Source organism: Physeter macrocephalus, chromosome 11 (genome assembly GCF_002837175.3).
Source record: "Physeter macrocephalus isolate SW-GA chromosome 11, ASM283717v5, whole genome shotgun sequence".
Taxonomy (NCBI): domain Eukaryota; kingdom Metazoa; phylum Chordata; class Mammalia; order Artiodactyla; family Physeteridae; genus Physeter; species Physeter macrocephalus.
In genome coordinates, this window is record NC_041224.1 from 154,272,590 (window position 1) to 154,286,138 (window position 13,549).

A 13,549-nucleotide genomic window follows, 5' to 3' on the forward strand; every position below is an offset into this window, starting at 1 on the left:
GATGCTTTGTATTTCTGCGGTGTCTGTTGTAACTTCTCCTTTTTCATTTCTAATTTTATTGATTTGAGTCCTCTCCCTTTTTTTCTTGATGAGTCTGGCTAATGGTTTATCAATTTTGTTTATCTTCTCAAAGAACCAGCTTTTAGTTTTATTGATCTTTGCTATTGTTTTCTTTGTTTCTATTTCATTTATTTCTGCTCTGATCTTTATGATTTCTTTCCTTCTGCTAACTTTGGGTTTTGTTTGTTCTTCTTTCTGTAGTTCCTTTAGGTGTAAGGTTAGATTGTTTATTTGCGATTTTTCATGTTTTTTGAGGGCTGTATAGCTATAAACTTGCCTCTTAGAACTGCTTTTGTTGCATCCCATAGATTTTGGATCATCTTGTTTTCATTATCATTTGTCTGTAGGTATTTTTTGATTTCCTCTTTGATTTCTTCAGTGGTCTCTTGGTTATTTAGTAACATATTGTTTAGCCTTCATGTGTTTGTGTTTTTTACTTTTTTTCCCTGTAATTGATTTCTATATCCTATAGCATTGTGGTCAGAAAAGATGCTTGATATGATTTCAGTTTTCTTAAATTTACTGAGGCTTGATTTGCATATATATTTATAATTGTTATATCTTCTTCTTGGATTGATCCCTTGATCATTATGTAGTGTCCTTCCTTGTCTCTTGTAACATTCTTTATTTTAAAGTCTATTTTATCTGATATGAGTATTGCTACTCCAGCTTTCTTTTGATTTCCATTTGCATGGAATATCTTTCTCCATCCCCTCACTTTCAGTCTGAATGTGTCCCTAGATCTGAAGTGGGTCTCTTGTAGGCAGCATATTTATGGGTCTTGTTTTTGTATGCATTCAGCAAGCCTCTGTCTTTTGGTTGGAGCATTTAATTCATTCATGTTTAAGGTAATTATCGATATATATGTTCCTATTATTTTCTTTATTGTTTTGGGGTTTTTTCTGTAGGTCCTTTTCTTCTCTTGTGTTTCCCACTTAGAGAAGTTCATTTAGCATTTGTTGGTTTGGTGGTGCTGAATTCTCTTAGCTTTTGCTTGTCTGTAAAGCTTTTGCTTGTCTGTAAAGCTTTTGCTTGTCTGTGAAGCTTTTGATTTCTCCCTCGAATCTGAATGAGATCCTTGTGGGGTAGAGTAATCTTGGTTGTAGGTTCTTCCCTTTCATCACCTTAAGCATATCATGCCACTTCCTTCTGGCTTATAGAGTTTCTGCTGAAAAATCAGCTGTTAACCTTATGGGAGTTCCCTTGTATGTTATTTGTTGTTTTTCCGTTGCTGCTTTCAATAATTTTTCTTTGTCTTTAGATTTTGTCAGTTTGATTACTATGTGACTCGGCGGGTTTCTCCTTGGGTTTATCCTGTATGGGACTGTCTGCACTTCCTGGACTTGGGTGGCTGTTTCCTTTCCCATGTTAGGAAAGTTTTCGACTATAATCTCTTCAAATATTTTCTCAGGTCCTTTCTCTCTCTCTCCTCCTTCTGGGACCCCTATAATGCGAATGTTGCTGCATTTAATATTGTCCCAGAGGTCTCTTAGTTCTTCTGCCTCAGTTATTCTGCTATTGATTCCTTCTAGTGTATTTTTCATTTCAGTTACTGTGTTGTTCATCTCTGTTTGTTTGTTCTTTAATTCTTCTAGATCTTTGTTAAACATTTCTTGCATCTTTTCGACCTTTGCCTCCGTTCTTCTTCCAAGGTCTTGGATCATCTTCACTGTCATTATTCTGAATTCTTTTCCTGGAAGGTTGCCTATCTCCACTTCATTTAGTTGTTTTTCTGAGGTTTTATCTTGTTCCTTCATCTGGTACATAGCCCTCTGCCTTTTCATCTTGTCTGTCTTTCTGTGAATGTGTTTTTTGTTCCACAGGCTGCAGGATTATAGTTCTTCTTGTTTCTGCTGTCTGCCCTCTGGTGGGTGAGGCTATCTAAGAGGCTTGTGAAGTTTCCTGATGGGAGGGACTGGTGGTGGGTAGAGCTGGCTGTTGCTTTGGTGGGCAGAGCTCAGTAAAACTTTAATCTGCTTGTCTGCTGATGAGTGGGGCTGGCTTCCCTCCCTGCTGGTTGTTTGGCCTGAGGTGACCCAACAGTGGAGCCTACCCGGGCTCTTTGGTGCGGCTAATGGCAGACTCTGGGAGGGCTGACGCCAGGGAGTACTTTCCAGAACTTCTGCTGCCAGTGTCCTTGTCCTCACAGTGAGACACAGCCACCCCCCCCCACCTCTGCAGGAGACCTTCCAACACTAGCAAGTGGATCTGGTTCAGTCTCCTATGGGGTCACTGCTCCTTCCCCTTGGTCCTGATGAGCACACTACTTTGTGTGTGCCCTCCAAGAGTGGAGTCTGTTTCCTCCAGTCCTGTCGAAGTCCTGCAATCAAATCCCGCTAGGCTTCAAAGTCTGATTCTCTAGGAATTCCTCCTCGCATTGCCGGACCCCCAGGTTGGGAAGCCTGACTTGGGGCTCAGAACCTTCACTCCATTGGGTGGACTTCTGTGGTATAAGTGTTCTCCAGTCTGTAAGTCACCCACCCAGCAGTTACGGGATTTGATATTATTGTGATTGAGCCCCTCCTACCATCTCATTGTGGCTTCTCCTTTGTCTGTGGATGTGGGGTATCTTTTTTGGTGAGTTCCAGTGTCTTCCTGTCGATGACTGTTCAGCAGTTAGTTGTGATTCTGGTGTTCTCGGAAGAGGGAGTGAGAGCATGTCCTTCTCCTCTGCCATCTTGAACCAATCTCCCTCCTGATTGTTTTTCTGATTTTCTTAAATAAGAAGGAACTTTCCTTTAAAGGAAGTTAAATGGTGAAGAAAGAAGTGTCCATATAAGATTACATGTATTTGAATACTTAGTCTTCTCTCCAATATGTTCTATCTGGGTGGAATTATATAAATTACTCACAATTTCTGTACATTGGTTTTTCTCATCTCTAAAATTAGAGCAAAATAGCTTTTCTTTCTTCATAAAATTGTGGTATGGATTATATCAGATGGTACTACAGTAAATCATATATAATTGTACCTGCCATATAGGTGTTAATAAACATTAGCAGTGATGATGATAATGATAATAGTGATTCTATGGAACTTTGCTTATAGATATACAGGAAAAAAGTAAACATTATTAACATAATAATCTACTGTTATTCATAAAAGAGTGGCAGGTTATTAATTTATGGCACTAGGTTGTTATTTGATAAATCAAAATTAACTTGGATTCTATATAGAGTGAAGTGATTTCAAGGTTAAAATTTAGATAGTCACCTACAATTTATAATTTCATTTAATTCAATCAATAGCAAAGTCATATATATGTTTGTGCCTTTAACTGTAATGGTATTATAGCCTAAAATAGATATTATATTTTATTATTATATATTACATATTATATATTGTATTATATTATATATTATAATTTTTCTATTTCTACTCACCAGGGCAAATATGGGATGGAAATCTAACTGTTTCCCTATATATTTCCTGGTTTCTCATTTAACAAAAATGTCTGTTAAGACATTATCTATTTTATGGATTGAGGAGATAACAGCAATTTGCTGCTGGGGACGTACAGCGGTAGGAAAAGAAATGATTCCTGGCCTCCAAGGAATTTAGAATCTAGCAAAGGAGAAAGATTTGTAAATAACTAACAGAAGGAAGAATGAAATGAAAGCTACCCTAGAGGAGCAAGCAACTGACCTATCCTGGGGGTGGAGATGTGCGGGTGTGGTACAAAGAACACTGCTGGGGAGGTGAGACTTCAGGGAGTAGGATCCGTAGGGAGCAGGTGGCAGGCGGCATTCGGTTGGAGTGGCTACTGTTAGATCAAAGCCTAGAGATGTGATGGACCAGAAAGTAGTCCTGTCTGCGGTGCATGGCCCCTCTCCCATCCTCCATGGCAGAACCGCTGCTCAGGTGCTGCTGCACGACAGGGAGCGCCATGCTGACCTGGTGGGTTCAGCGCAGTTCACTCCTTTTTGACTGGAGCCAGCCTTGATTTTCACACTTTCTTTGTTGTATGTAATAATAGTGCCTTTCTTCTCATTTAGATTCCAAAATAAAAAGAGGGGTCAAGGTCTGTGGGGTTTCTCTCAGCGTTACTAAGTAAAACCTGCAGTGTTTCTTCTCTGGTAAATTCCATCACATGCAACTCACTGCTTATCTTTTCCCTCCGCCTTTCTCTGAGACACTGTGGAAGGACTTGTGTTTGTGCTGCAGTGACCCAGTAACAGAGTCTCCAAGTCCTCTTTTTACTTCACTATACAGATGTTTTAGGACCAGATTTTTAGGCACAGTTGATGTTATTTTTTGGCCCCCTTTTCTTTCACAAGCTCTTTATCTTTGACTTAATCTTGAGGCTGCAATGAATTTTGCTTATTAACCCCATTTTTCTATTGAACAGGATTTGTAATTTTTAGTGACTTAATACTTTGTAGATTGTAAATATCTGGTGTCTAAATACTACAGCCTTCCTTTCTTCATTTTTCCTTTCTAGGGCAGTCTATTCACTTGTTCTGGGTTTTGCCATTATTTGTGTCTTTGCACATGGCAGCTGTTGGACTGATTGGAGAGGCCTTACCACCATGGGCAGGGTGCTTTGCATGACTGAAATGGTAGTATACGTTATTGCTTAGGATGCCACGTGATGTTTTCCTTTTTATGTGTGTAAGAAATTTGTATCCTGAGGGCTAAAGGATTCGTTAATATGTTTCTTCTCTTGGAAATGAGAAAGAGAATAAATTCTGATTTTCCTAAAATGATATAACATTTTGTTCTTTTTTTTTTTTTTTTTTTTTTTTTTAGGATATGATATTCACTTTTGTGACAAGAAAATCCTGTTGCTAGAAGCAGGTCCAAAGAAAGTACTGGGGAAGTTGCCAGAAACTTACAGCAACAGGGTCAGCTCCATTTCCCCTGGCTCCGCAACCCTTCTCAGTAGTGAGTAGAAGATCCTTTGTCATAGAACCAATCTCCTGTCTCTCTTGACTTTCCCCTGTGTCGCATAGAGCAGAGTCAGCAGAGCATCTGGTGAGGAGGGAGCTCACTGAGATGGGTGGGAAGAGGAGGGTGGGGTTGGTAAGTCTAGTACATAGTCAAAGATGAGGACCCCTGGAATTGTTCATGTGTCAACTCAGTCTGAGGAAGACATTCCTGGGACATGTGGGTCCGTATAGACATCATTTGTGATGTTGGGTCATTATGAATTGGTGGAATTGAAACTATACGAACTAATTACGACCATCCACTTCTAGTAACAGCATACTCTTCATTTCCATAGTCAGCCCTATAGGGGGCTGGGGAGCCTGAATGCTAAGTGCTTGCAGGGTGTAGATGGATGTGTACACATGGACCCAGTCAGCAAATTGTCTTAAGGTCTTTGTCAAATGTTACTCCCTCAAGCCATCCTATCTAGAAACACCCCATCTAAAATTAAACTCTTGCATGACTCTCTAGCTCCTTATACTGCTTTATTTTTCTTTATAACACTACCTGACATTTTATTATGAATTTTTTTTTTAATTGTCTATCTCTCCAACTAGAATGTCAGCTGCTGAAGGGCAGAGATTTGTCTGTTTGGTTTCCCGCTTTATGCTCAGTACCTAGAAGTGTATCTGGCACGTAGTAAGTGCTCAATAAATATTTCCTCAATGAATGAATCGGTTTAGTGCTCTGGAATTAAGCAAAAAATAGTCTTTATCTAGGGAGTTTGTATCCTCAATAGGATGATGAAGGAAAAGAAAATATGGATTTGGTTTGTTTCCCCCACTTTATTATTTCTCCCACTTTAATGTGATTTGACCTTTGATCATAAAAGCTGGGTCTTTTTCATGCTGTATAATTTGAACTGGGGAACAGAGTAGCTTAGCTCCAAGCATCAAACAGGATAGAAGTGAAGAGTATTTCCCTATTATTGGAGAACACTGAAAACAACCTCTTACTTAACAGGAAGGAGAGAGAAAGGGGAACCCAGGAGGGATGCCGGTCCCATCAGGTTGCTCTGGTCTATATATAACTCCTTTCTTTTGTAGGTTTTGGTGCCTGGGACCACATCTGCAGCATGAGATACAGAGCCTTTCGGCGAATGCAGGTGCCTTCTTTATCACCTTTGGCTTATCTTGGTCTATCTTGAGTTAAGATATTGGAATTCACATTCTCCCGGTTTTCTGTAAATGTGGGAGGGATTCAGACAGAGTTTACACTCAGTCGAAGGAAGTAGGAGGGAAGCATTCATGAGAGAATTTTCTTCCCACCTTATACTTCCTGCCAGAGGGACTGACAAACTGTGGTTTTTCTGCTTCAGTCAATGCTCAGTTTGACTGGAGTAATATTTCCTTTTCCTTGGGTTGTAATACAAACTTTCCCTTTGTGTTTCCAGGTGTGGGATGCCTGCTCAGAAGCCCTGATAATGTTCGATAAGGATAATTTAGATGACATGGGCTATATAGTGGAGAACGATGTCATCATGCATGCTCTCACTAAGCAGCTGGAGGCTGTGTCAGGTGAGGTATCTATCTCTTCCATCTTCCACTCACTTTCTGGAAGATGAACTATCTTAGAGTTATTCTGGGACTTACTGGAAGGATCCCTTCTACAGATACTGATGTCCACCAGAAAGAAGCCCTCTAACAGTTATCTCAGGGATGTTCTTTCTCTCTCTCTTTTTTTAAACAGCTTTATTTAGGTATATCTTACATACCAATAATTCACTGATTTTAAGTGTACAATTCAGTGATTTTTTCAATGTATTTATAGAGTTGTGCCATCATCACCACAATATGATTATAGAACATTCCTATTATTCAAAAGTAAACCTTGTACCTGTTTACAGTCATTCCCCATTCCCACTCCTAGCCCCTGGCACCACTAATCTACTTTCTGTTTTTTGAGATTTGCCTATTCTGGACATTTCTTGTAGATAGAATCATACAATATGTATTTTTTAATGTCTGACTTCTCTCACTAAATGCATTTTTGAGATTCATTCATGTTGTAGTATGTATCAGTACTCCAGTCTTTTTTACTGCCCAATAGTATTTCATTGTGTGGATATATCACATTTTGTTGGATGAATGGATATTCATCAGCTGATGGACATTTTGGGTTGTTTCCACTTTTTGGTGATTGTGAATAAAGCTATGAACATTTATGGAAAAGATTTTGTGTGGACATGTTTTATTTCTTCTGGGGATACTTAGGAGTAGAATTGCTGGGTCATGTAATAATTCTATGTTTAACATTTTCATAAATGCCAAACTTTAAAGAGGCTGTACCATGTCCCTTTCCCACCAACAATATGTAAGGGTTCCAATTTCTCCAACACTTTATTCCCCTCAACTTTTTTTTTTTTTTTTTTTTTTAAAATATCTGTCCTAGTAACTGAAGTGGTATCTCATTGTAGTTTTTTTGTTTATTTTGTTTGGCCACACCACACAGCATGCGGGATCTCAGTTCCCCGACCAGGGAGTGAACCTGTGCCCCCTGCATTGGGAGCACAGAATCTTAACCACTGTACTGCCAGGGAAGTCCCATCTCGTAGTTTTTATTGTATTTACCTGATGACTAATAATGTTGAGTGTCTTTTCATGTACTTGTTGGCTATTTGTATATATATATATGTATTTTTTGGCTGTATTGGGTCTTAGTTGTGGCATGTGGGATCTTTTGTTGCGGTGCTCAGGCTTCTCTCTAGTTGTGGTGTGTGGGCTTAGTTGCCCCCCGGCATGTGGGATCTTAGTTCCCTGACCAGAGATCGAACCTGCGTCCCCTGCATTGGAAGGTGGATTCTTAAACACTGGACCACGAGGGAAGTCCCTATTTGTATATCTTCTTTGGAGAAGTGTCTATTTAAAATCTTTTGCTCATTTTAAAACTAGATTGTCTTTCTTTTTTTTTTTAAATTTATTTGTTTTTTAAATTTTTTTGGCTGTGTTGGGTCTTCGTTGCTGTGCACAGGCTTTCTCTGGTTGCAGCGAGCGGGGGCTGCTGTTCGTTGCCGTGCACGGACTTCTCATTGTCGTGGCTTCTCTTGTTGCAGAGCATGGGCTCTAGGCGTGCGGGCTCAGTAGTTGTGGCTCGCGGGCTCTAGAGCACAGGCTCAGTAGTTGTGGCGCATGGGCTTGGTTGTTGCGCGGCATGTGGGATCTTCCTGGGCCAGGGCTCGAACCCGTGTCCCCTGCATTGGCAGGCGGATTCTTAACCACTGTGCCACCAGGGAAGCCCTTATTTTTTATATATATATATATATATATATATATATATATATATAACTGCCTGACACCTCATTGCGGTGTCTTATCTTGTGGCGGAGCACGGGCTCTAGGTGCGCAGGCTTCAGTAGTTGTGGCGCGCAGGCTCTAGAGCGCAGGCTCAGTAGTTGTACACGGGCTTAGCTGCTCCATGGCATGTGGGATCTTCCCGGACCAGGGATTGAACCCGTGTCCCCTGCATTGGCAGGCGGATTCTTAACCACTGCACCACCAGGGAGGTCCTAAAGATAATTTAGATCTAATAGTCACTTAGAAACATGTCCCATAATATATTGGTGAAAAAAAGTGTGTGTCATATGATCCCACTTGTGTGTGTGAGTGTGTGTGGGGGGGTGTGTGTGCATATACACACATAGGAAATTGTTTGGAAAGCTATACAAAAACTTTAACTAGCTGTCTCTGAGTGGTATGATTAAAGGTGATTTTTTTCCCCCTTTTTAAACCTTTCTTTGTGGTTCAGACTTTTACACAAAGTAAAAGTAACTTTTTATGATCAGAAAAGTAAAATGACTTCCAGTGGGAAGAAAAATCTTGTGAAATCTAGAACTTGTTTGAGTCTGTGGTACTCCCCACCCTATTTGCTTTGAAAATACATGTGGGTTCATGTAGGCATAGAGTGAAACTAGAGCAGGATCATGAAGATGGGAAGAGTGCCTCCTGCAGGTGACAGTTCAGTGAGAGCTTACTTTTTTTTGTCCTTGTTTTCCTCACACTGATTCATCCCTGTGGCCTCTGTCATTTATTAGCTCTTAGACCATAGCATAGATCACAGGAGTTATTTTTGAGATCTTTACTTTTCTTGTTTAGGAGTAAATGATAAGATAAAGATAAGCTGTCTTGGGACTTTGCTTTAGTTTTTTTCCTCAGCCTGTGGGCCAACTGTCTAATGTTTTGTTTTTTCTCTTTTGACCTCCCTAGACCGAGTGACTGTTCTCTACAAGAGCAAAGCAGTCAGCTATACCTGGCCTTATCCATTTTCCATGGCAGACTCCAGCCCTTGGGTTCATATTACCCTAGGTGATGGCAGCATCCTCCAGACCAAATTGTTGGTAGTTGAAGATTCTTATTTTGCCAGGGGTCTCGCATATCCACATCTTGTTAGATTCTTGTTAGGGTCTCTAGTTTTAGATCTAAGCTATAGTTAATTTTAGGCAAAGCTTTTGGTTATAAGGACCCATACCCACTCAAACCAGCTCCAGTTAAGATGGTTCTGTTGTAAATCCTGTACAGGAAGCAACCTCTTGGACCATAATAGGTCTTGAAATAAAGGATAGCTGGCCTTACAGGGACAGGAATCAGAGGGTCAGAAATTGAGGCTGTTCCTTCCCTCTCAGGAGTCCTGTAGTCGTTCATCTCCTTGCATCTCCCATTTTTTTCTCTTTCTGCTCATTAGCTTCCCCTTTTCCATGGCAGCTGTTCCCAACCTTACTTCAGGATTCTTCAGGTCCAGCGCCTGCCTTATTGCCTTCTAGTTCAAATATCAAGAGACTGGCTCAGTTTAACCTACGGCTGGCACCTCTTGGATCAGATGTCCAGCTTTGGTCTGTTAATTGAAGCTGGGATTGCATATGTATGGCTACCCCTCTAGGGGCTGGGAGTGAGGCAGGCATGATAAAGAGTTACCTGCCACAGATGGGCTTGCCACCAGTGGGAACTAGAGAAAACTTTTAGGAGGCAGAGACAAACTTCTGGAACAGTTTCGTTAATTAAAAGGTTTTAAGACTCAGCAGGTTCTTGTCTCCATGCAGATTGGTGCAGATGGCCACAACTCAGGAGTACGGCAGGCCGCTGGAATCCAAAATGTTAGCTGGAACTATGACCAGTCCGCTGTTGTGGCTACTCTGCATTTATTGGAGGTAAGATCCTGAGCCCACCATCTGGGGGTCTTGCTCGGGTTTAATTGGTACTGGGGAGATATGGGGATATATGTATATCTATAGCTGAGTCACTGTGTTATAAAGCAGAAACTAACACACCATTGTAAAGCAATTACACTCCAATAAAGATGTTAAAAAAAATAAAAAATAAAATACATATAGATAATCTTATGACCTAGGGGAAAAAAACAATAATAATTGGTACTGGGTACTTCTCACAAGAACTCTTCTCCTCTCCGTTGTAGGCCACAGAAAACAATGTAGCTTGGCAGAGATTTCTCCCCTCCGGGCCCATTGCTCTGCTTCCGGTAAGAAGTCCTTCTGGCTAGTCTGCTTCAACATGTCAAGCCTTCCTCTTTTAGAACTTCATTTTCTCTCAGCCTTTTTCTGGTTTCAAGGGAATATGCCCAGGCTAGCTTTGTTACCCCTTCTTGTCTTCCTTGGTGCTTGAGAGCTCTTAAGAACAGAAGTTTTAGCCCGTGGTATTGATGTTCTTTTGACACAGCTCTCAGACACTTTGAGTTCCTTGGTTTGGTCCACATCCCATGAACATGCAGCAGAGCTGGTCAGCATGGATGAGGAAAAGTTTGTGGATGCCATTAACTCTGCCTTTGTGAGTATCACCAGCTGATGATATGTTGCTGGGATAGATACAGAAAGGTGGTTTTGAGTAAGAAAGAGGAACAACCAACAAGCTGCCCCTTTGAACCTGTAATACTTGATGTGGATTATGTGGAGGAGGGGACTCAGGAAAATGTAAAACAAAGAAATTAATTAGTGTGCTCTTCTGAGGGTTGTGGGCTGCTGCTATGCTGACTGAAACAGCTGCCTGGGTGGTAGTTACTTGGATAAGTAACTTTTTTTGAAGCTGTAATACTTTGATAATTTTTAACAGATGCTAAGTACCTGAACCATTGAAGCCTGATTCATCAGAAGTGTTCCTGGGGAGGGGCTGAGCACATTTCCATAGTGAGCTTAAGAGTAAGCTTTGTAGAGAGATGTGGGTTCAATATTTGTTCTACCTGTTAATCTCCTGAAAAATGGAAATAGTATCACCAACCTCTTAGGGTTTAATAGTAATAAAAGTCTAAAGACTTAGAAAGAGAGAATTTATGTAAAATGCTTGGAACATACCTAGTACATTATAGGGTACTCAACAAATGGTAATTATTACTGGAGTAGACATAGCCTTTAGATAATACAGACACCAATATTTTTGGAGTTTAAATGTCACATTATCTAAATTCACTAATGATAATGATCGATAACATTTATCCAGCACTTACTATGTGCCAGGTACAGGTGAAGAGGTTTTTTTACATGTATTTATGTATTTAATTCAGTGAACCATTGAGGTAGGTGCTATTATCCTGCTCAATTAGAGATAGGTAACTTGCCTGAGGTCCTACAGCTGGCGGCAAAGCTGGGTTCTGAAATCAGGCTGGCCCTTGAGCCTATGCTTTTAACCACCAAACTCTACTGCCTCGCTAATGACTTCACACTGGTTTACAGTAAAGAACTTAAGCTCCACTGCTCTGTAGTAACAACAAGAATAAAAAGAACTGAACGCACTGAAGTGGCTTCCAAGATAAATGGTGACCCTTTATGGGTCATTTAGTATATATTCCTGGCATAGGCCTTTGCAGTACATTCATTCAGCGAGTTATGAGTGCTTCTATATAGAAGGCTCTGGAGTTGGACAAGTGAGACATAGTCCCTGCTTTCAGGAAGCTCACAGTCAAGTGAGGGAGAAAGATACAGAAATGACAGTTTTGGTACAGTGGTAGAGTATGCATAGGATACAGTGGGAGCATGGAGGAGAAAGACACACACAGAAGGAGGTTTGGAGGGAGGTTTACAAAAAGGGGTGACAGCTTCTGCATGCTCTGAGGTGTTATCCTGGTGAACTAGAAGTGGGAGGACATTCTAAGTAGAGGGGTGTGTGGAGGCAAGAGCATGTTGTAGAGTGAGCTACTTGTGGCTGGCATGTGCATTTTGAGGGTAGGATTAGTGAAAGGTGAAGCTCAGAGGTAGGTAGGGGCAGCTCATGAGCAGTTTGGCTTGATCCTAAAGCCTGTGGGAAGTGATGGGAAGTTGCATTTTGCATTTGTTTGAGGGGCTTGTCACTTTAGTGACACAAATCAGTTTAGGCGTGTTAGGTACCACTACCCTTGGCTGTGGTTATAGAATGGTTGCCTTGTTGAATTTTTAATTCCCTGTTGGAGTCGCTGATGAAATTTCACTTTGTTTTGTGGCTGCTGCTACTCAGTGGAGTGATGCCAATCACACAGAGTTCATCGACTCGGCTGGCTCCATGCTGCAGTATGCGGTTGCCTTTCTGAAGCCCACTAAGATCTCAGCTCGCCAGCTGCCCCCAAGTGTAGCCAGGGTGGATGCCAAAAGCCGAGTACTGTTTCCTCTTGGGTTGGGACATGCTGCTGAGTACGTCCGGCCTCGGCTGGCACTCATTGGGTAAGATAATAACAGAACAGGGCCACTCCTTTTCACTCTTCGCTGGAGGCTGCACCTGAACTCTGCTTTATCCTTAGGGATGCAGCCCACAGAGTCCATCCACTTGCAGGACAAGGTGCCAACATGGGCTTTGGGGATATCTCCAGCTTGCTCCATCACCTCAGGACTGCAGCCTTCAATGGGAAAGACTTAGGTAAGGATTCAAGTACCTTAGAGAGGTATCCCAAGGTCCTATAATACGGGAAGATAGGAAAATGGCCCTCAGTAGCTAGATGTAGTGGACATAAATGCATCTGGTTTGCTAGGAAGGAAAACTTCACTACTGAATTAGGGATTTAAGCTTTCCTTTTCCCTTCAGGCTCCATGAGCCACCTCACAGCTTATGAAACAGACAGACAGCGTCACAACACTGCTCTTCTGGCTGCTACTGACCTACTGAAACGGCTGTATTCTACCAGTGCCACCCCACTGGTGCTGCTCAGGACGTGGGGCTTGCAGGCTACAAATGCAGTATCTCCGCTCAAAGTAAGAGAGTTCTCCCACATCTCCAAGAGTCTTGCTCACTGAGGAATGACTTCGCCAGTGACTCAGTTTCTTTGAATTAATTTTCTTGGCTGTAAAATTATCATCTTTATCTGAATACCTTCCCCAGTGGTTATGAGCAGAAATATGCCTTCTGGGGTTTTTGGTGCTAGGGCCCACATCTAAGCAGTAACTTTATATAAGGGCTTAAAATAGTGAATAGGGACTTGTAAAGATAAAGATGCTTAAACTCCTTTTGCTGCTTGGCCAGCTTCTTTCTTGAGGAACTTGCATTAAAAGACACTTTGGGGCTTCCCTGGTGGCGCAGTGGTTGTGCGTCCGCCTGCCGATGCAGGGGAACGGGGTTCGCGCCCCGGTATGGGAGGATCCCACATGCCGCGGAG

General features: G+C 41.6%; 1 protein-coding gene across 2 annotated transcripts in view; it reads left to right on the plus strand.

The window, feature by feature from the left end:
* Positions 1 to 13,549, plus strand: part of COQ6 (coenzyme Q6, monooxygenase) — a 25,593-nt gene that overhangs the window by 9,094 nt on the left and 2,950 nt on the right. The window contains exons 2-11 of one of the 2 annotated variants that reach the window (XM_024118453.3): positions 4,811 to 4,945; positions 6,037 to 6,095; positions 6,384 to 6,507; positions 9,193 to 9,323; positions 10,005 to 10,130; positions 10,397 to 10,459; positions 10,657 to 10,764; positions 12,421 to 12,623; positions 12,701 to 12,816; positions 12,982 to 13,148. In XM_024118453.3, the coding sequence (XP_023974221.1) occupies positions 4,811 to 4,945; positions 6,037 to 6,095; positions 6,384 to 6,507; positions 9,193 to 9,323; positions 10,005 to 10,130; positions 10,397 to 10,459; positions 10,657 to 10,764; positions 12,421 to 12,623; positions 12,701 to 12,816; positions 12,982 to 13,148 (1,232 nt within the window). The remainder of the gene's footprint in view (positions 1 to 4,810; positions 4,946 to 6,036; positions 6,096 to 6,383; positions 6,508 to 9,192; positions 9,324 to 10,004; positions 10,131 to 10,396; positions 10,460 to 10,656; positions 10,765 to 12,420; positions 12,624 to 12,700; positions 12,817 to 12,981; positions 13,149 to 13,549) is intronic. The other variant, XM_024118454.3, reaches the window with a different exon arrangement.